This window comes from Dipteris shenzhenensis, chromosome 14 (genome assembly GCF_047967505.1).
Source record: "Dipteris shenzhenensis isolate YYH24624 ecotype China chromosome 14, Dip_SZ_1.0, whole genome shotgun sequence".
In the NCBI taxonomy this organism is placed as follows: domain Eukaryota; kingdom Viridiplantae; phylum Streptophyta; class Polypodiopsida; order Gleicheniales; family Dipteridaceae; genus Dipteris; species Dipteris shenzhenensis.
In genome coordinates, this window is record NC_141609.1 from 54,674,935 (window position 1) to 54,700,220 (window position 25,286).

Consider the following 25,286-nt stretch of genomic DNA (forward strand, 5'->3'; position numbering starts at 1 on the left):
ACAAAGGAGTATAACTTGATCAACCTAGGTAAAACCCCCTCTTGGATGGCTGGGGTAGTGCTCCAGTTGCACTTTCTCGATCCTTGCCATTGGGAAAGCAGCCGATGCGAGTGGGCTTTCTCGACCGGGGAAATGCACTTTTTCTCCAACCATCATTGCGAGTGGAATATGGTAACATTTTTTGCAATCAATAATAGGTTGCGTAGAATTAGTTCCAAGCAATCAAGGTAAGGCACCTCGAGAAGTGAAGAGGCTTTATAAGGGAAGGCTGTTTCAGTGCGTGTGTGTGTGCAATTCCATGGAGGTGCTGCTGCTGCCTCCCCCTTATTCTAGTATCCTCCAAACCCACAAGACGCACACAATTTCTACTCCTGCCCTCGCCCTCCGCACCCGCACCACATTTTTTGCATCGCCATCGCCATCGCCATCGCCATCGCCATCGCTCCCTCCACGCCTTCTTCCCTCCGCTCGCTTCCGATCCCATTCCACCACCTGTTCCTCCTCCGTTAGTCTGCCCTTCCATACACCCACCAGGACCCTGTTGATCGACAATTACGATAGCTATACTTACAACCTCTATCAGCTGCTTTCTGTCGTCAATGGAGGTGCGTTAACCTCCCATGTATTACTTTTGTACTTTCCGCTCCGGAACCACAAGTTTGCATTCCTTGCGTTTCGAATTCGTCAGAATGCCTTAAGAGAACATCCTTACAAAAAGTGCAGTTCACTGTACAATGCACGAAGAATATCAATCCGATCCTGTAGTCTGTGTTTGGTCAGCAAGTCTTCCTGTCGAATTCCGTACTTTTAGACCTCCCAGGGCTGTTTCTAGATGCTAGTTTCCAAGAATGTTTTATAGTAGTGCTGCATACAATCGTCATGGGGGGATCCTTAAAGTCCAATGGATTGCTGACGTTATCGCGCTCTTTTGTCAAATTTATGGTTTGAGACATCTACTTGTTGACATCTTTATAGTGGATCCTGTGGTGGTTAAAAATGATGAACTATCTTGGGAGGATCTTCGGCAATTGCTGTACGAAGAGCGTGCTTTTGATAATATTGTAATTTCACCGGGGCCAGGCTCACCTACGTGCCCGGAAGACATAGGTATTTGTCAGCAGACTTTGTAAATCTGACTCTACAGAAACATAGTTTTGAAGTCATTTCTATTCATATGAAATATGCACATACCGGTGAGGCTTTTGTAAACGCTAAGGCATTTGAAGATCTGGAATGCTAACGATATAGTTCTCTTTTTCCGTCAGGAATATGCATGCAGATTTTGAAACATTGTATTGATATTCCGATCTTGGGAGTCTGCATGGGCCATCAGGTGATGAGCAACTATTCAATCTTAAATGGTTGCGTAAAATGTTCAGCTAGGCTTTTGAAATGTGGGTTTGGGGAGCTTGGGATTAGTGACGGGCAAGCTCAAGTGAGAGGGATAATGTGAGAGATTAGATGAGAAGAGGTCACATCATACTCTCCGCATTCTTGAATGAAAATGAAAGTAAAACTTCGAGACCCCTAAACATTTTTCCTGAGCAGGGTCTCTCCTAAATGATAAATACTTGAGTATTTGTAGGTTGCCCTCACAGGAAGCTTTTCGTGGAGTTGCAACTCCTAGATATACGTGCCTCACCAGTAGAGGAACATGAAACAGGTAATGACTTGAGAAGTCGAGGTAGCTTGAGCTCTTTGCCAAGTCTTGACCACCCCGAAAGGCCTAGAGTATTTGTGAAGCACCTTCTTGTTAATATAACTCTTACCTGGTGCCTTAACTTCCAAGCCTAATTACAAGGGAAAAACAGCTTTCTTAAATCATGGATGTAAAGAAGTTGCCTCAGCACTGCAGAAAGTATGGTCAATCATCTGATTGTCAATCTATTCTTGAGTCTTTATGGCAAATTTTGTGAGTTGATATATATGATACATGGCAACAACCTGATATGCTGTGAAAATATAACACAAAGCCTCACATTTACTCAAACATCTTTGATATGGCTAAATATGGACTGATTACTTCCAAATTCTAATAAACAAATAAAAAGCTAACTAATTACAAACTAATGATAATAATTGTTTCCTTGTGTTTGCATTGGTCTTTCATTTGTTTTCTTATAAGTACATTGGTTTATCTTTGTTCCCTTGTGTTAGCATTAGTAGTTGTGTTGCTACTTTTTTCCTTCCCCTTTTGTTTTGGGTGTGTTGTGGTGGAAATTCAACCTAATTTAACTCTCTCTCTCTCTCTCTCTCTCTCTCACACACACACACACACACACACACACACACACACACACACATGAAGAGGCCATGTTGCCAACTTCCAATATTCCAGCTTTTTTTTCAGCTTGGCTAAAATCCAATCAGCTTGTTGGCGATGTGTAACTGACCAACCCAAAGGATAACCCAAATGCCGAACCATCTGATTGGGTGGAGCATGCCAGTCTTTAGAATGTAACGGCAATAATTTAGATTTCTGAAAATTAATATAAAGACCAGCCGCCAACCCATATAATGATAAGGCCTGCATCAAGCAAGCTAGGTCTTGCTCAATATTCTGTGGAGTCAAAAAGGAATCATCTGCCTTGAGCAATCAAAGGGCTGTTGTTTTGAATTTCTAGACTATGAAGCTCATCAGAGGCTACGAGATGATCCATATACTGAAGCATGGGATGAGTGGCTATGGCATATAGCAATGCACTTTGTGGATAACCCTGCCATACTGAGCACCGAAGGTTCCACTCTTTAGAAACATCTCCAGATAGGATACAAGCAGCTTTACTGTCATTGCTTCAATTTTGGCTCAAAATCCTATGCATAAAATCCCACTGAATTGTGTCAAATGCTTTAGCAATATCAACTTGCAGCAATAAAACATCCTGCTGAGTATATTTTGCATATTCTATTCCAACATAGGCATTTGCAATATTATCAGTGATGTGCCTATGAGGAACAAAACCATATTCATGCAAATACCCTTTACCACCATTTTAGTGATGATAGGCATAAGGGTAATAGGCCTCCAATTAGTCAGAGACTCACATATCTGCTTCTTAGGAAGAAGCTTGACCAGCCCTTTTTTCCATGAGTCTGGCATGTACTGCTTTTCCCACGCATAATTTATCATGCGCAGCAAAGTTGACTTGAGGATATCCCTGAATGCAATGAAAAATTCAACTGTCCAGATCTAGAGCTTGCTGAGGAGAGAGACTGAGGAGAGAGAATAGGAGAAACATGCTGTAATAACTGATGTCTCCCATCACTATTGAGAAGGAGGATCAGCCTCCCCAAATTGCTTGGAAAAATGATCCACACAGGCTGTAGCAAGTTGGGCTTTAGAGGAAGTCCAAATACCATCAGGCTTCCGGGTTCTGCAGATATTTGCACACCGTCTCTTGTAATGCAGACTCTTAAAAAATTCCTTTGAGGAGCAACCTTTGTCAAGAAAGGCTCTTTGTCTTGCTCTTGTCTCCCTTTTAGTGAGTTTCCTGTGATCATTGCTTTGCAAACAATATCTAGCCTGATGCATCATTGAATGCTGAAAATCATGCTTGATTAAAAAGACCACTCCCGAAAAGGCATGCTGCCCTGCATAGAAGATATCATAACCAGCAAAATGACCATGCTGTCCAGCATACATGTGCTGATTATGCTCCTGTAAGGCAACTAGGTCAGGCTGTAAATGACTGAGATACACCCATACTATTTTCCATTTGCGAGCATCACACAAACCTTGGACATTAAGCGTCAAGCACTTTATTTGTGATAGCACATTTACAGATTATGTACAATGATAATCAAGCTGTTTCAAGTCTGCATATCCACCTCATGGTCAGAACCTCTACCTTGAGGTGACAAAGGCGCCTGATGAGAGGACGACAATCCCAAAGTAGGTCGAATTTGGCTCAAAAACCGAGAAACTATGTGCTAGAGAGCTCCCACACCACACACACACACACATTTCTTTTTCTCATTTTCTGCTTTGTTTTTTGGTGTTTTGCTTATGCTAGGTTCACCTTTATTCCTCTTGGCAGAAGAACTAAATGCCTCCTCATTGCCATTTTTATCTTGAAGTCTGCAACTTCAACCTAGCTTCCTCCTAGAACAACAGAGGATAAACCTTCTCAAACGTGAGAGGCCTTGACCTTTCTCCAGTCGTTAGGGCAGTCACTAGCCCCTTAAGCTGCTGGTGGATACTTACTGAGAAATAGCATGGCAAGCTAATTGTTGTCAATCTTTTGGCCCACCACCGCAAGTTGATCCTTAAGGACCTTCACTCCGATAAGATGGTTGTTGATAAGTTCCCCTCTCTCAGTGACATCGTGAATAACTGATTCTGGACAGTTTCTATTCATGCTGCAGTGATCCTTTAAGATTTTCCAAGTCTCACTTGTTGTATCCACCATTTGATGTGCAGAAGGATAGAATTTGCAGTCGTCCCAACAATAATTGACATTGCCTCAACATTATTGAGCACCTAGCTTTGACCTCACTATCTTTGCCCAACGGGTCCTTAAGGTCATTGGGCTTGATCTTGACACCTTGAGCTCTCTCCACAATGCGCCTCTATAGCGTTATTTTCCAGCTTGGGTAATTGCTCCCATCCAGCATCCTCTTCTCTCTGAATTGGAGACAAGGCATGCAAGATACCATGGATGCTTCTATAGATTCCTTAAAGATTGTGTCAACCTAGAATCTTTTGCACTTACTGCAAATCTCTCTTGGCACACATACACCTCTTAGTCGTCTTTGATAGAGATCATTCGAGTAGGCTACCTCGCTTTGCCACCAAGGATGATAACCTCCTATTACTCAAGAGGATCTCTTACAATTACACACATTTAGGACCTGGTTGGTAAACCCTGAGCTTTTTGTGAAGCTCAGCTTTTTTAGAGACCATTGCTTACGGATTTCATCAGAGAGCTTCATTGATCCACCAAGATACACACGGATCCATCTCCCTCACTCCTTGAGGATATTGATTGGGTAGTTCTAGGTTTCATCACACCGACTTAACATTGAGAGTGGACGGGCGGAGGGCATACCTAGAGAGGCTTGCATTTGCACTTTATGTTCATCAGGGGATGGAGTTGGAGGAGCATTTCGCTTTTAGATGCCCTATATACTATGAGATCGGAGGTCGCTATCACTGTCTCTTCGGGATGGTTTTGGACCTCCATCTAGTTTCTTGTCCTACCTAGATCAGAGATGCTAGGTGACTTTCATCCATGAGGCCGTCCGACACAGGGAACATTTGGTCAGGCTACATAGGCAAGATTAGGTGTACATTCAGACTCATGATCATTGAGTTTTTCTAGCAAGACGACATTGACTAGCAGGGTTCAGAGAAATGGCAGATCCGAGGACTAGAGCGCGAGACGAAGTAGACTCACCAGTAGGGTGAGGCATAGATCAAACTAGGGGAGCTTCCCTCCATGCTTACCAAATCGAGGGCTTGGCCAGTGGGAGTGACAGTGGAACTTGCTCGTCGTAGGGCGATAGCTGGGGGACCACAATGAAATACACATACCGATAGCCGTTAGTGCTCCATCATAGGATTTATGCCATTGGAGCCTCATACATCGAAAACCTCCTTGTAGGCTTGATGTCTCCGTTAGTTTCGAAATGACCATCACAATGCCCCAGCCCCCATCTTCTCCATGAGTTCATAGATTTCTCTTCATGTATTGGTATCATCACAATTATGGCTCTTTTTGTATTCGACATTGGTATTAATGCCCGCTTAGAGGCTCCACCCCTTCAGCTCATTGTATCATGTTCTTTTGGTCTCATTGATCCTTAAGACTTCTTAACAAACTTTCCTTTTCTTTCTTTCTTCCTTACTCTCTCTCTCCATTGGTTCTGAAATTTTGAACTAGTGTTTTTATGTTGATGTTCCACTTGTCTTGGATGCAGAAGGCTCCACCCATTCAGCTCATTGTATCTGGTTTTTTCAGTGTCATAGACCGTTTAGTCTTCCGAAGACTTTGATAAACTCTCTCTCTCTCTCTCTCTCTCTCTCTCTCTCTCTCTCTCTTTGATGCATCATAGCACCAAGCTGGAACTGTGTCCTAGACATTGCAGCATGCTACTTTCCATCACAGACCCCAAATCATGCCAGGATTAGCACATGAGAGCTGTCTTACTGACCCTTCTTGTCCCTCCCGTTCACCCCACGCTCCTAGTCCCTCACCACGGATCTCCGCCCTCCTTCCCTTGGCCCTTTCCTCGCTGCCCGTTCTCCCCCCCCCTTCCCACCTCTGTCGCACTCGCCTCCTCCCACTGCAGCAGGTGGTCACTCTCACTACCCGTCCTACTCCTCCACCTCCCCCTCCCCCCCGTGCTACAATGGGATCTCTTTGCTCCCTTCTCCGGTCCAATCTCCGCAAAGAGTGACTGTTTTCTATGCCTAGGCCTATTAGCAAGGGCATAGCTTTGGCCTCTTCCTCTTAGTCCAAGCTTGACCCTCTCCTAGCACAGGACGCAACTCCCACGGAGCTGACAGCCCTAGAACCACCTCAATTTTCGAGATAATTACCACCTTGCCATGGAGATGACGATCTTGATCCTGTGGCCCCAAAGGGGGGGTTTCCATTGGAGCAGTTGATACACGCCGTCGGCCTTTGTGGGGTCTTTGCTTTAATGGGAGAGGAGAAGTGCACCTACGCGCTCTTTGATCTTATGATGAGGGACCCGATGTTCTGCATGATGGAGGAGGGGCTAGTACCATAGGGGACGGAGTTGTGGATCTCCCACTGATTCATGGCCACTTTCCAGTTGGGCTTATTGACGACGGAAAGACGAGACCTGGGCCTTGTAGTAGCTATGATCAACTTGGGGCCGGAGGTTCAGCTCGGGGCTACACCAACCGGCTTGGTTTGGATGTCTCCTCCTTCTTGATGCAGTGAGCCCTGAAGGTAGGCATTGAGTCAGTCATGCGTTTGGTGTGATGTTGCACGGATATAAACTATTCCCCTTCCAAATCCTCGCCAAAGTCTTTGATCGTCATTCAAGTTCCCGTCCATAGGAGGGGCCTTGTTCTCCACCCTCCCTCCTCCTCATGAGTTGGACCATGGTGAGTTGGACCGTGTGTGGACTCCATGATCGTGTGTGGCACCAGCCTTAGTAGCTGTTACTTTATTAAAAGTTGTAGAGGGTTGTGGTGGGATGGGCATATGTTTTCAGTAGTAGACATTAGATGTCGGCGCTCCTAATAAGCTCACCTTGGTCAAATACATCTAGAGCTAATGCTTGGGGTGTTGAAATGCAAGCCCCTTGGCTCGTGCCTACTACGCAAGGGACCACACGTGGGGTTTGGAGGCCTTCTTCAGCTCGAGACTGCTGGAGCCCCAAAGGTTGGCACACCACTAGACTTGCTCGAGTAGAAGAGGATTAGGGTAGTGGGCCGCTTAGGCAAGGACTAAATCATTGACCAGTTCTAGCTTTGGTAGGACGGGAGGGGCGTGGTGGCGTCTATGGTAATGGGAGGACCAGCCTCTTCGGGAGATACAGTGGGATCCGGGTGAGTGGGTTGTATGGGTAGGGCACTCGGATAGGGGGGAGGATGTGCCTTTCTTCTCATACATGCTATGCTGGAGGCGGCAGCATGGACTCCCTCGAGAGAGCGTCATTGGGTTGAGCAGCAGGTTCCCCAACATATTCTCTAGATTTTGGTCACAACTATGGACTAGCACTAGGCCACGGAAGGTCTCATCCTTCTTCTGGATGGTGTTGCATGGAGGTTTGCCCATTGGTCCATGGCTGGAGTAGATGCGAATAGATGGTAGACACTGCTGTTTTATAGCCAGAAATTTGGAGACGGTCTTGCATTGTTTTGGGGCTGCTCTGCAGAGCAAAGGATTTGCGTCCTCGGGATAGTTGCTAGGATGTAGAGGTTACAGCAAGCCTTCTCTTGGGGGGTGGCACCCTAGCTGATAGAGGGGAGCCATGCCTTCATAGAGAAAGTCCGTTAGCGGAAATAGAGTTTATCTTTGTGGACTTTTGGAAGGCCTTCGATTCTGTATCACTAGCTCGCCTCATTGCACGGATTTGAGCCTTAAAAGGTGGGACACAACGTTATATGGGCAGGGTGTCCCCTCTCACCTACCCTCTTTGGTCTCTACATTGATGATGGACATATTGGGAGGTTGAGGCTCGACCTTGGCGTAGTTTGTCATACCAATCTTGCTATAGGCAAACATGTGCTGCTGATCTTAGACGCAATAAAGGGCATTGCAAGCTTTTTACAAGAGCAGAGATATGAAGGTTAAACTGGGTTATGTTCTTCAACACTAATGACACTCAGTTTAGTGTTATAATTTTACACTTGCAAAGGATCTAGGTTGAGATAGGGAGCTCTTATGCATGTGCTTTTCAAGTAAGGAAATTAAACATAAGCATACAGAATAAGTGCCATTGGAGTCAAAGCTAATAAACACCACCAAGTACAGGATCTTTGCGTACCTCGTGAGCTGCTGCTCCTGAGCTTGCGCCTGAGCCTCCTCTCGCCTCCTTCCGCCTCAACCTCCACTCTCTCACCTCTTCTCTGCCTCGCCTCCCCCCTCCTCCTTCTGCCTCCTTCTTGCATCCTCTTCACCCCGCCTCCTCCCGCCTCCTTCCGCTTCCACCCCTTCTCCTCCTTCCGCCTACCCCCCTCCTCCTCCTTTTGCCTCCACCCCTCCTCCTGCCTCCGTCCGCCTCCACCCCTCCTCCTTCCGCCTCCATCCCGTCTCCGTGCCTCCTCCCACCTTCAGCCGCCTCCACCCTGCCTCCATCTGCCTCTCTCCCCTCCGCCCTCACATCAGACCCTCCGCCTCCACGTCGCCTTGTCTTCACCTCCGCCCTCGCCTCCCGACCGTCCCCTCTTCGCCTCCTCTTCGCCTTCCTCCTCTGTGAGGGCTCTCCCTCTCCATTGGCAGCCAACTGTAGGGGGGTGTAGCATTTTTCTCGCTCCCCCTTAACTGGCCCTTCGGCTTTTCCTTTCCACCGGGCAGTGGTGAGCGATTTGTTCGTCTTGGAGAAAGAATTTCTTGTTGGTGACCCTTGGTGTGGCAAGAGGGGCTCTATGGTAGTACCCTCGAATCCCATAGCCGTTAAAATTCTTCTTTCCCCAACCGACAAGCAACAGGCGAAGCATGCAGTTCGGTCACTTCAGGACAAGGCAATAGTGGGCAGAATAGTTGGTCTAACACCCACAAGGAGACAAAAAGGTAAAATGTTGCAGGACATGAATTGTGTTCTAGGTGAAAAAACCAGTCATTTGGCCTTTCAGATTGAGATATTAGAAGCCCAGGTTGCTGCCCTTAAAGATGAGAACGACAAACTGAAGGCAAGTGCACACGGGGAGGAAGAGGAGTTTCAGCCACTATTAAACGAGGAGCTGAACATCATTAAAGAACAAATGCAACAGCTCAAAGATGCAAAGGGGGTGCCAGCGGAAGGATGCAAGATCATTGATGTGCTGAAATCAGAGAATGAACAGCTCAAAAAGGAAATGGCAGCTTTGCAAACAACCGTACAAGGGAAACATCCTGAGTTCATACAACAAATCACGAAGGGGAAGGCAGATATGCTTACATGGAAAGATGTGCTAAAGAAAGACAACACCAAAGAAAAGGGAGGTCATTTCTAAAACACTTGAAGAAGAAAAATGACGGGGTAGCAAGACTTTGAATGTGCTGGTCAGAGGCCTACTTGTAGGTGATATCCCCATGTCAGATGCCAAAACCCTCTTTGACAAGATGGGAATCAGCCTAACTTGTGAATCAGCTTGGAGAGTGGGCAAAGCAGATGCACCGACGAGGCCCTTGGTTGTAAAGTTACGAACAGCCACAGATAGATCTACCCTCATGAGTACACGGGCAAACATTGAAGGGGACCAAGATCTATCTAGATGAAGATCTCACACTTTTACAGCATGAGCATAGAAGGGAAGGAATGGTGCGGGTGATGGCTGCAAGACAAGAGGGGAAATGGGCAGTTTACAGGGATGGCAAGGTGATCATTCAAGAGAGGGAAGAAAGAGAAGTACGAGATGTAGGAGAAGGGGACAACACATGACGGTGTCTGAACAATGGGACGAGTATGCAAAACAAATTGAGGATGGCAGTGTGGAATGGTAATGGCACCCTTTGGTCCACCTAGGAGGATTCTTGGAGACATACAATAAGAGAGATATGGTCTTCTACACCGAGGCACATGAGAGCCCAGAGAGAGGGCTACCCACAGTGACAGGAGACACATGGGAGTCTGCTCATAGGAGAGAGACCTGAGGAGGGATAGTGGGGTACGAGGATCTGGAGGTGTTTCTCTTCAAATCACCTTTGAGGCTACTCCTCTCTGTGATACGAAGGGAGGAATACGCACGGCACATGTGGATTCGTATTCAGTTACTAGACACACGACTGATCTTCATTGCAGTATGTTACTTTCCCCTAGACACATCATCCTATGTGCGAGAGGTCATCACTGACGGGCACAACCCATATGAGACTATCCATGATGACATCAGAGAGTCCTCCAGACACAGAGACACTCTTCTCCTTGGTGACTTCAATGCACATACTGGGAACATACAAGTGGGCCTGCTAGATTTTGGCACCTGTGATAGCATATTGGATGCATCTACTCGAGTTGGGGGCTATACATGACCTGATCATATATAGCGGTCTTTGTAGATGGTCATCATTTGGAGGGCTCACTTGTTTCCCACATGGAGGGGGGAGTGGTACGGTGGACTACCTACTCGATCCACTAGCCTTTGCCCCACGAATACTTGATTTTATTGTACCTCCTCTTCCACTTGGAGCTGACCTCTCATATCTTACCTTCTATGTATTGATCGCCACGCTAGCCATGAGGAGGGCCCCCCCGCCACCCACTCGCGTTCAGATCCATTTTGATCGTGCTCTTGAACCGGTGTACGTGAACCACCTGGCTTCTGAGTTTCCAGTACTACTTGGAGAGGCTATGGACCTCGCACATGCATTAGACACTCTTATCTCAGTGATACAAGATGTTGCCACCATATCCTTTCCCACGACACGATTTGCACGTGTTCTAGATGGGAAGATGTCCCAAAACCCCTTGTTCGATAACGAGTGCAGAGAGATGAGAGCCCACCTTACATCTGAGCAAGCACTGGGACATTTGACACGGTGTAAGAAGCGAGCTTTCCTCATGCACAGAATGGATAAGGTGATCAACTCCTTTCGTGGAGGAGATCCTACTACGGGATGGGGGCTCTTATCGGGGAAGTCACCCATCCCCATTACAGATATGATGTCCCAGGTCAGGCACCACCTGATATGTCCTCCATGCCTAGACCCACTACGTGTCATCTGTTCACTGCACAAAATGTACGAGCTGCCCTTCTCCGGCTTCATAACGAGAGATCACCAGATCATGAGGGACTACACAGTGAGCATTTTGCACGTGGGCAAGAGATCTTGACCTCAATCCTAGCACAGCTGTTCAACCATGCCGTATGTCATGGCTTCCCACCTACCCGGAGCACCACCACCATAGTACCGATACACAAGGCAAGGGATCCCACGGACACTAGGAACTACCGCACTCTTATGATTGGCCACACTTTGGCTAAGATATACGGGTCGGTACTAGAGAGGGAGATCATCAACCACACAAAAGGTCACGGGCAGCATGCACATGGGCAGGCGGGCTTTCGGAGACAACACTCCACCCTAGACCACATTTTCACCCAGAGGGCCATTATTGAGGAGGCGAAGTCAAGGCATTAGAAAGTCTACACTTGTTTCGTAGACTTTTGTAAGGCACTTATTACACCACCATCTATGAATTGAACCCCCACCAGATTATACAGGCAAAGTTCGCCATGACCCCTCTCCAGGTTGATGTCATCTTTTAGATAGTTGACGTTCCTCCATAGAGTCTGGGCCTTACCCTAGTGGAGATTACCGAGGCTAGCATAAGAAAGTCTACACTTGTTTCATAGACTTTCGTAAGGCACTTATTACACCACCATCTATGAATTGAACCCCCACCAGATTATACAGGCAAAGTTCGCCATGACCCCTCTCCAGGTTGATGCCATCTTTTAGACAGTGACGTTCCTCCACAGAGTCTGGGCCTTACCCTAGTGGAGATTACCGAGGCTAGCATTAGAGTCCTCTAGGCGACTAGCAGATAGCGGTGTTGATACGGCATCGTATGCACAGATATCCACGTGGTTTGGTAGCCACGGCATTCAGATGGACAGACTTTCCCCTTTTCAGTACAGTCTAGATGCACCATCGGAGATGATTCCACGAGATGAGATCAACCGTATCATACGGTTCCAGTTCCATACATCTACCAAGATCCAGTTCTACCATGACCACTTCCTGAGGGTCTCAGAGCACAGTCTTGTCATTAGACCTCAGTATCTCGAGGACATGAGAATCTCACATGCATTGAGGGTCGCCCTCGGTTAGTTGCGAGTCTCATCACATCAGCTGCAGATTGAGGCAGGGAGAGCTGCAGGCATACCCAGATAGAGGAGGACTTGCACACTATGCCAAATGGAGGAGATCAAGACAGAGGAGCATTTTCTATGTGTCTGCCAAGTCTATTATGAGATACAAGGACGATACCATTGCCTCTTTCAGGAGGGGCATGGCTTTGGTCCACTTACACGGCTGATCCATTTTCACGATCAAGTCTGTGTTGGGCTCTACCTGATTGAGATGCGTCGACAAAGAGACACATCGATGTGACAAATCAGAGAGCAGCAGAGACTGATGCCACAGGTTGCCGATATCTATAGGTCATAGACTTTTGTTATAGACTTTTATGCATCTGAGTCAGCTGCCGGTGAGGCTGAGGGAGAGGAGCTTGAGGAGATGAGAGCATCATGGATTAGAAGTGGGAGAGTCCACCACGATGTTGCCAAATGAGGGACACACACTCCACGTGCGACACAGATAGGGACTAGAGCACTCACGATCGAGGTTCGGTCTATCTCAGCCCTTCTTAGAGGCGACCACAAGAGGTGAGGCATCACCCTTGACGTAGCTCACTGGATCCAGAGATCGAGGAGACCAGGCCCTCCCCCACGCCGCGAGACAGCTCAACAGACACAGATACGAGAGCTCCTCACATCTCATCAGTGAGGCATCACCCTTGACGTAGCTCACTGGATCCAGAGATCGAGGAGACTAGGGCCTCCCCCACGCCGCGAGACAGCTCAACAGACACAGATACGAGAGCTCCTCACATCTCATCAGAGAGCCACTAGGTTACTTGGATATACGGAACCTAAGCATGTACTAGGAGTGCTAGCTCTGGGCACCTGACACTCCTCTACCATTTGGCTTTCGACACTCTAGCATTTCGACACTTGAATCATTAGTTCAGCACTTTAGCTTTTTAGCTTTCAGCAAGGGTCGTAGTGAACCCTTTGCTTCAGCCCTCAGTGGCTTGTATGAGTTACCTTTTTGGCGTGTACTTTGTCTCATAGGCCTGCGAGGCCTCTTGCAGACGTTAATACATCTTTCTTTCTTTCTTTCTCTCTCTCTATATATGTATGTACACACACACACACACACACACACACACACACACACACACACACATGGATGGTCTACACCCACTGTTGGGTGCTGATGACGTCAGTGGGAATGTCATAGTAGCTAGTCCTTGCTATGCGTGATGGAGTTTATGGTTTCAACCTTACGAGTGACTATCATGAGATTGAAACTTTTAGAGGATGAGCTTGGGAATGTTCTTGGATTCATCTAGGTGGGTGGGGGTGTGTGTGTGTGTGTGTGTGTGTAGATAGCCTTCCTTTAGTGCTAGCCTTCGTCATGGCTGAGTCTACCCTTCACCTCCAGAGTGCCGATAGAAATTCAGTACGAAGACTTTGTCTAAATGGATGCTTAAGTATGTGTGGGTGTGTAGATTTGTATGTTTGAGAGCATATGTTTATACTATGGTCTACACCCATTGTTCGGCACTAATGACGTCAGTGGGGATGTCGTAGTAGTTAGTCCTTGCTATGCATGATGGAGTTTATGGTTTTCAACCGTATGAGTGACTATCATGAGATTGAAACGGCACTATGTTGTGTTTTTAGACGATGAGTTTGGGCATGTTCCTGGATTCATCTCTCTCTCTCTCTCTATATATATATATATATATATATATGCATGCATGAATGTGTGTGTGTGTGTGTGTGTGTGTGTGTGTGTGTGTGTGTGTACGTATGTATGTATGTATGTATATGCATATATGTATGTATGTATGTATGTATGTATAGATATACATATGTGTGTGTGTGTGTGTGTATGGATGTATGTGTGTATATATATATATATATATATATGTATTTATGTATGCATATATGTATATGTGTATGTATGTATATATTGTATGTCTATATAACTATATATAGATATATATATCTATATATATCTACCTATATATGCTGCTCTTCTCTGCTTACAGCATTCCATGAGACAGTAGACCTCTAAAAGCTTGGGGACAGATGTTGCAATTTTGGGAGAGATTCTCAAACTTCCTGAACGAAACCAAATCATAGCAGTAAGATGGAGGTTGGCAAGCTGAAATAAAGTGGAATTCAACATTGTAACAAGCAACTATGCTGCCATACCATGATGAAGTGCTTTCTGATACCACAATGAAATGTGGCTGTGCATAATGGGGATTGACTACGAGAGTGAAGGGATGGCTCAAGAGGATAGACTAACTTTACACTCTACTCTACTCTATTTGTTAACAAACAAACCCTATCTACATATATCTCTATTAACACGGTTTTCTCCAGCTTGCTTTGTTGCACGTGGGATAGGTGTTCTTCCACATGAACTTTGCTTTATAATGTGCATTGTGCTGCCTGTGTTAATTCGCACATGCACACTCGATCACTATTTTGGGATTGCCATTCTCAAGATATCCATCACAAGCAGGGAAGCTCCACTGCCCATGCAGCTGCCATCTTTTGTAGATGAGCTCCTAAGTGTCAGCCCACATTCTTATACAACAGCGGATTGATGTATGGTAATCCTTTAGTGCAATTGATGCCCTTTCATACCCTGCCTTATATGGGTGTCTGGTGGTCCTGTGGGGTACAGTAGTTTGTGACTTGAGAGTGTGGCCCTTTCTAATTTGCCACCGACCCAAGAAGTCTATTTGGCACTTCTAGGTGGATTTGACAAAGCACAATTATTTTGCAGCATGAGGTCTTCCAAAATATCTCCAGAACACCATGCTGTGGGTGTTACTGAGTAGAAGGGATGAGTTCATGTCGCCAAGATCCTATTATTAAGAGCAGAGTTTGGAAGTAGTGTTAACCTATGTTCACCTTTGCGCATACAGATTCTGTTTTGCTTATACTTAGTGGAAAATGTTTAAGTCTAACACCCCAGGTTGTTTTGCAGGCGTTGGGTTATGCAAATGGTGCTCAGGTCATACATGCTCCGGAGCCTGTTCATGGCCGTCTAAGGTGAGTCGAGGTTTGTGCTGGTCTGCTAACTCTAGGATGCCTACTTTTGTGGTTCTCAAATAGACCATTACGTCTGTGATTGCAAAGGAATACCTCTTTTTTAGAGTTCTAAAGTAGGTCTACGTTAATTTTTTTGGAGAAAGTTTTTCTGCTCTTAGTTTGTCACTTGAAGCTTCTCTTTGTCCAAATTGCCTCACAGCTGATAAGTTTACCATGATGGGATTTCCAGTGAAATTGAACATTCAGAATGCCCACTTTTCAAGGACATACCGTCTGGTCCAGAGTCTGGATTCTGGGTGCGTATATTCTCTATTACCAGTCAACTTCTATATGTGGAAGCTGTAACATATGTATGCTTGTTTAACATACATGTGCTTTCTATTATCATGTAGGTTGTCAGGTATCATTCCCTGATGCTAGATATAGACTCTTTTCCAGAAGATTTGATTCCAACAGCTTGGACTATTGATCCATACAAGAATGGTTGGGCTGGTGAGCGATTGAGTACTCATAGTGGTACTGTTAAAGGGACCTTAGATATTCGTACAAGCCTGAGACTTTGTCCCATGAAGGAGAAAGATTTTGGAAAGATAAAGAATAGTTTGAGTGGTGGCATGTATATGCATAACAAAGATGTAAGAGTTGTCATGGCTGTTTCCCACAGGACCAGGCCTCACTATGGAGTGCAGGTAGAGTTGTTGTTCAGGCAATTGGCTTTCTTCAGAAGCACTATTGCAGATCCAATTGGTTGTATAAAATGCCACAATTTCCTGACAGTTTGCAGGTTGATATCTGGTTTGCTTTAATTCAGTTTCATCCAGAGAGTGTTGCAACAACGTTTGGGAAGCAGATTTTGGAAAATTTTCGCGACTTAACAGTAGAATACTGGCAGAGTAATTTGTACAAAATCGATTGCAAGGTATTTATTTGGATGGTCTTTAGCAGTTGTACTATTGGGCGATAGTTTCAGTATGGCTTTTCCTCTTAAGAATCCAAAAGCCCATCCCCCACCCCCTGCTTTTTTACTGTCTTTTCTATCTTGTTTTGCTTTTTTATTGTCTTTTGTCTCTTGTTTTCATTACTCTTCCCCTACTTGCAGTTCCCAATAATTTGCCATTTGTCATTGGAAGTAATCTAGTTTGCGCATACACACACATGCACTCACTCATGCATGCATCTGGGTCGTGCAGTCCACATGCTCACAAACATGTATAGACAAAGCTAAATATACGTCTGCACACGCACAGAGAGAGAGAGAGAGAGAGAGAGAGAGAGAGAGAGAGAGAGAGAGAGATGATATGATATGATTGTATTAAAGTCTGTGTGAGACCCTTCAGGATCTATGGAATTGGCGATCACTATTAACTAATAGTGATCCCTTACATCCAGTGAAAGAAAATATTACAAACTTGTTATGTAGCGAGTACTTGTTGGGCTAGCTTGTGTGCTAAAGCTAGTACCTTGTTGTTGTGGTGTTCCAAAACCTCGTTTGAGTAGCTTCCCAGCTTTTTGGCTGGCTGCTCCAGCAGATTTTTCAAATCGTTTCTGCTGTCCCCGTAACCTTCTCTGATGTGTGCATAAGCTCCATGCTGCTCATTTCTACCTCCCCTGTAGGGCAAATTTTGCAGGTCCTTTCTTCTTTTGGGATCGTGGGTCTTGCCCACCTACCCCTCTTCATCTCTAGATCATGTGAACTGGTTCTGATTTTGCAGATTGGATGCCTTTCAAACATTGATATGTTCTTCCCGAGGTATTTTTGCATTCCTTAGCAAAAATACCTTAGGCTCAGTTTATTTTTGCATTCCTGTGTGTGTGTGTGAGAGAGAGAGAGAGAGAGAGAGAGTTTTCGAAAGACCCGATGGGTCTATGAGACTGTGAGAAACCAGATACAAACAAGTCGAAAGGGTGGAGCTACTAAACGAGCCATGAACACCCATTCTACATGCTACATGCTATATGCTACATTGTCATAAGAACCTCAATACAACTTCAAAACATAAATGTCCATATCAGTATGGCCCTCCTCATCGCCACTATCATCATATGTGATCAGAGTACAAAGCAGAATCCAACACAACATCATGAAGGACCTAGCGCCCGATGGGACAGTGGTAGCATAAAGTCAGTGATAGTGCTGTTGACTATCCATGGGGCACTACCCGGCGTGGTCTCCTGGCGTAAGCTTTGTGTCGGACCAAGGCTACCGTGACCCCAATCGGTTGTACTCCTACTCTCAACATGAAGGAATGTCTTTAAGTGTAATCTGCGTGTCCATCCTCTATCGGGTATGATGCGTCATTGGATCCAGGTCTCGCTTGCGTCGTAGGTCTGTGTGGTGATAACCTGCGTGGTTTGGCTGAAAAAACTCTGTGATCATGCTTTGAAAGCAGTTTGCCAATGCATCTTGTCGTTGTCTTTGTGATTTGAGTAAGCACTCTCGGTGTCTAATTGCCTCATGGATGAGGCAGCCAAACACCTTGGTTTGGAAAGGCGAAGAAGTGGGAAAGTGGCCCAAAGCTGTCTGTGAAGAGGCAGTAAAAGCGACCTTGGGTCTTGTAGTATACTGAACACGTGAAGATGAAATGCTCCTTTGACTGAATCTCCTGTACCTCACACAAAGTGCATATGCACCACTCCCTAGGTACTCCCTCAGCTTGCCCACTCTCAATGTGAAGTCGGTGTGAAGAAACCCAAAACTGCCCAATAGAGATCCTCGAGTTGAATCCGGGTATATCTAGGAGGATCAATATAAAACCTTTGTTAGAGATACATGCGCAATGATCTCTGCAGAAGCTAAGCTTCACAGGGAGTTCCTGCGGTTCCGACTAGGTTCGGAATGTGTGTAGCTGCAAGAGGTCCTCGCGTATGACCTGGTTAACCTCATGACACCTAAGTGGGAGAAAAGACGCATCAATGCTGTACTGGAAGGGGGAAGTCTATGCATGTGGAGCCCCAATCTCTCGAACCACCTGCGTGTGTTTGCGTACTAGCATCACTGGTCGCCCTCAACTGTTAAGGCCACAGAGGAGGACAATGTCAACCATGGCAATCTGCGTCATCCTTAGGTGGAATCCCCATACCCTGACACGATATAGATACGTGATAACCTGGAATGACGTATTAACCTGAAGCGGGGGTGATCCAAACTCAGCCTGAATAATCTGATTAGGAACGGACGAATTATTGCGAATCATAAGTGACAACATAAGGACTTGGAGACGCTCCACCTGGGCCCACTTTGCATCCGAAAGACCCTTCCTCCAACTAGGATTGCCAAGTTGGTTGGACCAAGGAAGTCGAATAAGAGGGCCTTGGTCCGGGGGCCCTGAAAGTGCGAGTGGAAACACTACCTCTCCAGTCTGGCTAGAGAAGCGTACCCTCTACTAAGACGGGCCTGCATAGCTGGTCTCATCGTAAAAATAGGATCGGAAAAGAGAACCCCTAGGTATGTGTAGAACAACAACCGGCGATCCATCAAATGTGAACTGCTCTCTATGCATGGCTACTCAGCGGACGAAGAGAGAGAGAGAGAGAGAGAGAGAGAGAGAGAGAGAGAAGAAGAAGAAGAAGAAGAAGAAGAAGAAGAAAAAGATACTATCGTCCTCTGAAGACCAAAAATCGGCCTATGGGACCTGAGCAATACAAAATCCTCGTACACAAAGACTCCTCCCTTGGAGGGGAGGGTATTAAGAGAAACTACCTTTATGTCTTAGGTGAGTTCCTGTGCTTGAAAAGCTTATAGACAAACGTTCCTAAAGCTGGGGGTGACCCGCTATGTAGCATATCAGCCAGTCTGTTATGTCCCTCGAGAAGAGAGCTAAATGCTTTCCGGATGTGAGTATAGTAAGGGCATATCATTACCATGTGTTCTTCAGTTTCTGCCATTCCCTGGTCACATAATTGGCATATTCTGCTCTCTTTTGGCATATCTTTCCATCCTCCTATTTCAATCTGCAGCTGGTGTGATCGGGTGCGAAGTGAGGCCAAAGCTCTTCGCTTATGTATTGCCATAGGTGTGCAAATGTACTTTTGCGTGGCTGTTTCTCTTCGTGTATAAGTAGCCCAATATTCTGGGTTGATAAATGTACGGTAGTACTCAAACTTATCTCTGTTTTCAGCTGTTTGCCATTTCCTGTGTAGTGCATTCAGCAGGTCATGATGAAAGGCATCCTCATCTACCTCCTCTGGAGAGTAGTCCAAGTACCTCTCTACCTCCCATTTTTGGAACCATTTTTTTAAATCTAGTGCCCATCCAGATGCCAAAATCTTACCCTTATTCGTCTTTTGGGACTTTTGACTTTCTACCCATGCCCTCTTTGGCAGCCTTTCATTATTCATGCGCTTGACCTTTGTGATGTATCTGAGTACTCTCTTCAAGGCATGCAACTCTATGGGTATGCATCCTGTCTCTAGGAGTAGGGGGGAGAGAGAGAGAGAGAGAGACTTTAGCCCATACCATGGACGGGGGTTTGTAGGCCATCTCATGGGCTATCCATGGATGCCACTTATACCTTGGTATGTGCCTTGTAGGCCTAGTTATACTCAATTAGGACTGTTGGTACAGCTAGTTTATGTACCATCTAGGTCAATTAGGACACTTAGTCCAATTAGGGCATTTAGCCCTAGGGTTTTGTTATGTTGGCTCTCCCTTGAGCCTACACCTTCAGTTTTGCAGCTTGACAGCTTTCCCAAGCTGTTTGGCAGCCTTTGGAGCCCTCATTCCTGCTGGTCTTGCTGGTTTTCACACTCCCACGAGTGTTTGAGACCTTGCTAACTGACTATTGGTACAGTTAGTTTATGTACCATCTAGGTCAGTTAGGACACTTAGTCCAGTTAGGGCATTTAGCCCTAGGGTTTTGTTATGTTGGCTCTCCCTTGAGCCTACACACTTCAGTTTTGCAGCAATCTATTACAGCATCTCGTTTTTCTCCTTTGTGCTTCCATTTTTAAGCTTCCATTGTTTCCAACACCCAAAAGTGGAATCAGAGCAGGAAGACCACTTTGGAGCAACCATTGCGAAGGGAACTGATTTTCGAGGCGATTCTCACCATCATCGAGCTGTTCTCACCTTGTACGGACTCACACGTTGGATGGACAAAAGCAATAGAGCCTAATCCGCCTTCACAGCCACCCTCATCCACATTTAAAGCAACTGAACATCACCATCACAAGGTAAAAGGCATTCATTCAACATCCTTGTCTCTACACACCTCTATGTTTAATCCATACACTGGCCACATTTCCTCCGGAAGCCTAACAACCTAAAAAAAAACCCAGTGGTCTACACAGCCCAACACAAGCTCCTTCTGACTGAGCTCAAGCTCAGGAAACACATAGATGACTCATGAAACATAAATTCATATATATGAGTGTACTCCACAACTACAACTATTCACTTTACAACACCACTTAAAGCCTACACCCATCTCATATACAAGCCATTTACTATCTATGAGCTCTCATCAAAATTCTTTGAGTCAGAAGTGAACCAAGCTCTCATGTCAATAGCTTGCTATCCTTTGAGTTCATCAGAGCCGGTACTTCATTTTCTTTCCTGCCTTCATATTTCTCCACTGAACTGCGAGCAACCCATTGGCAATACTTTTTCCACCCACAAGCTCCTTATGGACTAAAAGAAATCTGACATGCACTACGCTCCCGTATCACAGCTCGCCACCCTTAGAGATCCTCAATGCCAAGGTTTCCTCAGCAACACCGAGTACCTGCTTGGCCAAAGCCTTGGTGCTCTCAGCATTAGAATATTTGTGTGCATTCAACAACTAGCCAGCCATAAGCATGCTGCTCCACCCACGTTATCTTCTTCCTTTATGAGGACTACCTTATAGCTTCACAGCTCAATACCTCATGGAGCTTATGTACCTCCTTCCAAAATCCATCCAGTCGGCAAAATGACGACGCCTCTCGCCACGTCCCAAAGCTCTAGCTTCCAAGCAATGGTCAACCTCCCAGCCGGATTCCACCTCCTCTCCTCCTTAGTAGAGATCCCCCTCTGTTGCGTACCCTCAACAGCCAAAGGCCTCTTCTTTGCTCGTATATTCTCGGCCTTCGTCTCGAACCATGCAGCCCCTCTCCTTTTCGTGACGATCTCCCTTCCAGAGCTCTCCTTTCGCTGCCCGTCTGCGTACGTGATCTCCTTCCCGTGTCCCTCCCCGCTTGCTCTCTCTAAGCTCCCCTGAGTCTAGCCACCATCTCCTTCCTTCTGCGCGATCCTCACCAAGCCACCGTCTTCCTCCCCTTTATTCTCCTGCTTCTACTAGCCGCATTTCTGGCGAGCAGCCTCCTTCCCCAAAACTCTCCAGTAGCTCCTTCTCCCATGAACATTCCCCTCCGTGTGCCCACCCAGTAGCGACCTGCGCTCCCCTCCAGAGCTCTCCTTTTGCCACCTTTTCAGAGCTCTCGAAGCTCCCGCCTCTTCCAAGGTCCTCCAGCTCGTTAGTGGTGACGCCTCCTCCGTCTAGGAGCCTCTTGCGCCTCCTCTCTTGTTGCATCAAATCCTCCCCCCTCCAGAAGCAACCATGGACCTCCCCTCTCAGCAACGATCACGTTCCCCAGCTCCCAGTCGCCACCTCGCCTTCAGAAGCTTCTCCGTCATCCTCTACGTAGCACGTTGCATGGATACCTTTTTCATGAGCCATGTCAGCATTTACCTTTTTACCACTCTCTCAATCCTTCACAAAAACCATACCAAGGCCATAAATGCTCAAAATCCCAACCTTTGACACCACACCTTGCCCATACAATTGGGGTTATATTTCACTAACACACAACAGAGGTTGATATATACGATAAACGTGAACAACCTGAATATAGTGGTTTACACATTATAAAAATGCCTCACATTGACTCAAACATTTCTGATTTGGCAAAATATGGAGTCATTTCTTCCCAATTCCATAGATTTTCCCGCCTTTGTACAACTAAGGAGTCTTTTATCACTCAATGTAGTAATTTGATCACTTTACTATTACACAAGAGGTATAATCCAAGGAAAATAATGAAAAAAGTTCGCACATTCTTAGATATGAAGTCTTTTATCTATGGTGTTTTGGCCTTAGGTTTGTTTAGAATGATTGAACATAAGCTGAAAACAAAAAGCGGGGAGCTGAATAGCCCGTTTTTCTTTTAGTTTCAAAAGAGAGTTTGTTTGAGTATACTTGTGCTTTCTAAGTTAGAAATGTATTTTTGCCTCTTTGCAGAAACGAGACATAAGTGTAAAGTGCCATTTAACTTTTTATGTTTTAAATAAGAGAGAGAGAGAGAGAGAGAGAGTTTCTAGTTTTTTGGAAGTTTTTGTTTCTTGACTTGCTTGTTTATTTTTGCTTAAGTCACCTGCTTCGTTTCTTCTTTATTTCTTGTTTTCATTCTCTTTTGTTTATTTGACGTATTTTAGTAAGCACTAGGTTTGCCCAAGAGACTCCGCGGGTCTTTAGAAACCCAGTATAGCTGCTTATGCTTGGGCACTGATGACGACATAAGTGTTGCTTTGCTTGCTAAGTATGTCTTCCTTTTGCTTTTCATAAAAGTTTTTGTTTACCTCTTTTTTCTTCTCTTTCATTTTCTCTTTTTTCTCTTTTATTTTCTTTGTAGATTTTTTATCTTTAGAACAACAAAAATTCTAAATTTGTATGATTGGACTTATTCTAGTCTTACAAAGGTATATATAAAGGTATTTTGATGCATGCCCACTCATTTACCACACGTAAGAAAACACAATAACTTTACATTTGGTATTCAACCACCGACCCCGTCACACATGGGTACATTGCTCTGGAGTGCATCCACTTGCTTTTCATCATCTCCCAGAAGTCCCTGTAGAAGTGTCTACCATCTCAAGGAATATCTATATCAGTGTAGAGTCCCTCATGAGGGTGTCCATAGCTCTCAAAGCCACCATCAATAGCTATGTACATAGCTAGGCACCTCCCCATCAGCATGAAACAAGTGAAAAACATTTTTACATTTTTATCCACACAACGTGTGGACAGCACCATCTGTACGGATTCCGTACATCTGTACAGCTTTGTACGAACTCATTGAAGGCTGACGCAGAGCTGTATAGACATGACGGGCCCTAATTTACTGCTTTACGGCTGTCGTACAAGCTCTTTACTGCTGTACAGAACTGCTGTGACAGCATTTAATGCTGTACGAGTGCTGTACGGACCTGTTGACAGATAGTTAATGCTGTACGGACCTGCATCATTCACATTTAGGGCTGTACGGACTGCCTCGGGGTGCGTGCAAGCATTTCAGAGCTGCCTCGAGCTGCATGCCGGTGTTTGGAGCCTTTTGGAGCGTGTTGAAGTGATCTGGAGTCCACTCATTGAGCCCATTCTTCCTCATTTGGCATCCCTTTGCCTCGGGCTGCGAGTTTCCCTCCATTGGATCTCTTTCTCTCCATTTCTAAGTGCTCTTCTCCTTGTGGGAGCACTTCTTTTGCTGTAATTCTCATTTCCATTTCCAGCCCTCTTTTGCTCGCAATCAGAGCCTTGTAATTCTCATTTCCATTTCCAGCCCTCTTTTGCTCGCAATCAGAGCCTTACATTGCTGTTCTTTCGGGATACATCATTGGGTAAGCCGTTGTTGCATTGGCTCTTAACAATTTTTGCTTCATTTGCATTTTGGAAAGGCCTCGTGTTGCCTTTGGGGATTTTTTCTTGCAACAAGTACACCTTGGGACAGTAGAGTTTCTTGTAGGCATAAGCTTTGAAGCTTGGGCAGATTTTTTGTTACTTGATTCTTAGAGGTTGCCTTTCTCTCATTTGCTTTGCCAATTGGTGCATTTGCCTTGTATTTCAGCACCATGTCTGGTGGCAAAGAAATTTGTTTGAGATGATTGGGGCTGATGACAAGCTTGATGGCACCAATTATCCCATGTGGTTATACATGATGGGACATGTTTTGGTTGCAAGAATCTATGGTATATTGTTTCAGGTTCTGAGGCCAGGCCTACACGCACCGTTACTTCTGGTGCTACGCCTACAGTCTCTGCTTCTTCAGGTGATGGGTCTTCAGGTGATGGTTCTAATGCTACTGCTAGGACACCTGCACCCCTTGCTACACGTGCTTTGCCTCCTTCACAAGAGCAAATTCAGTGGGATGGTCGTGATGCCAAAGCAGATGCCTTGATTGCTCTTTCAGTGAAATGGGTTATTATCCCTCATATCCGATCTTGCAAGACAACTAAGCAAGCATGGGATCACCTTGCATCTTTGTATCAGGTGCGGAATGAGGCGAGGGTTGCCTATCTCGGCAAGCAGTTGAAAGATTTGAAACTTGATGAGGGTGGTAACATGGATGCCTATCTCACTAATGTGAAGTATTTGAAAGAGCAGTTGGCCAACATTGATGAGATTATGGCTGATTCTCAGCTTGTTTCTAATACTCTTGATGGGTTGCTTGATTCATATCAAGGCTTTGCTACTGCATTGAGGTTGGTTGTAGGGGGTGATGCCAATCATTTCTCATTTGACTAGCTGGTTGCTCTTCTTCTTCAAGAGGAGCAAAGTCGTGTGAATCGCAATGCTTCTACGGCTAGTGATCAAGCATTTGCTGCCCATCACAAACACAAAGGTATAGGCAAGGTTTCCGCTGGAAAACCCTCTCATTCCCATGCTGATCATTCACATGGTGCCTCTTCTTCAGGGGATAACAAAAAGAAGAAGAGATGTAATTATTGCAGGAAACTTGGGCATGATATTTCTGAATGCACGAAGCGCATAGCATTTGAAAAGAAGAAGAAACAGTCTGGTCTTGCAGTATCCGGTTCTTGTAGTGCAGA

General features: G+C 45.6%; 1 protein-coding gene across 4 annotated transcripts in view; it reads left to right on the forward strand.

Annotated features, from left to right (window-relative positions):
- The first annotated feature begins 259 nt into the window (after window positions 1-259).
- Window positions 260-25,286, forward strand: part of EMB1997 (para-aminobenzoate (PABA) synthase family protein) — a 45,117-nt gene continuing 20,090 nt past the window's right edge. For 2 of the 4 annotated variants that reach the window (XM_087384562.1, XM_087384563.1), the window contains exons 1-7: window positions 260-605; window positions 976-1,107; window positions 1,266-1,333; window positions 15,420-15,484; window positions 15,714-15,780; window positions 15,877-16,173; window positions 16,296-16,403. In XM_087384562.1, coding sequence (XP_087240688.1) covers window positions 299-605; window positions 976-1,107; window positions 1,266-1,333; window positions 15,420-15,484; window positions 15,714-15,780; window positions 15,877-16,173; window positions 16,296-16,403 — 1,044 coding nt within the window. In that variant the 5' untranslated portion in view covers window positions 260-298. Of the gene's footprint in view, window positions 606-975; window positions 1,108-1,265; window positions 1,334-1,585; window positions 1,664-15,419; window positions 15,485-15,683; window positions 15,781-15,876; window positions 16,174-16,295; window positions 16,404-25,286 lie in introns of those variants that run through there. The other 2 variants (XM_087384565.1, XM_087384564.1) reach the window with 2 other exon arrangements.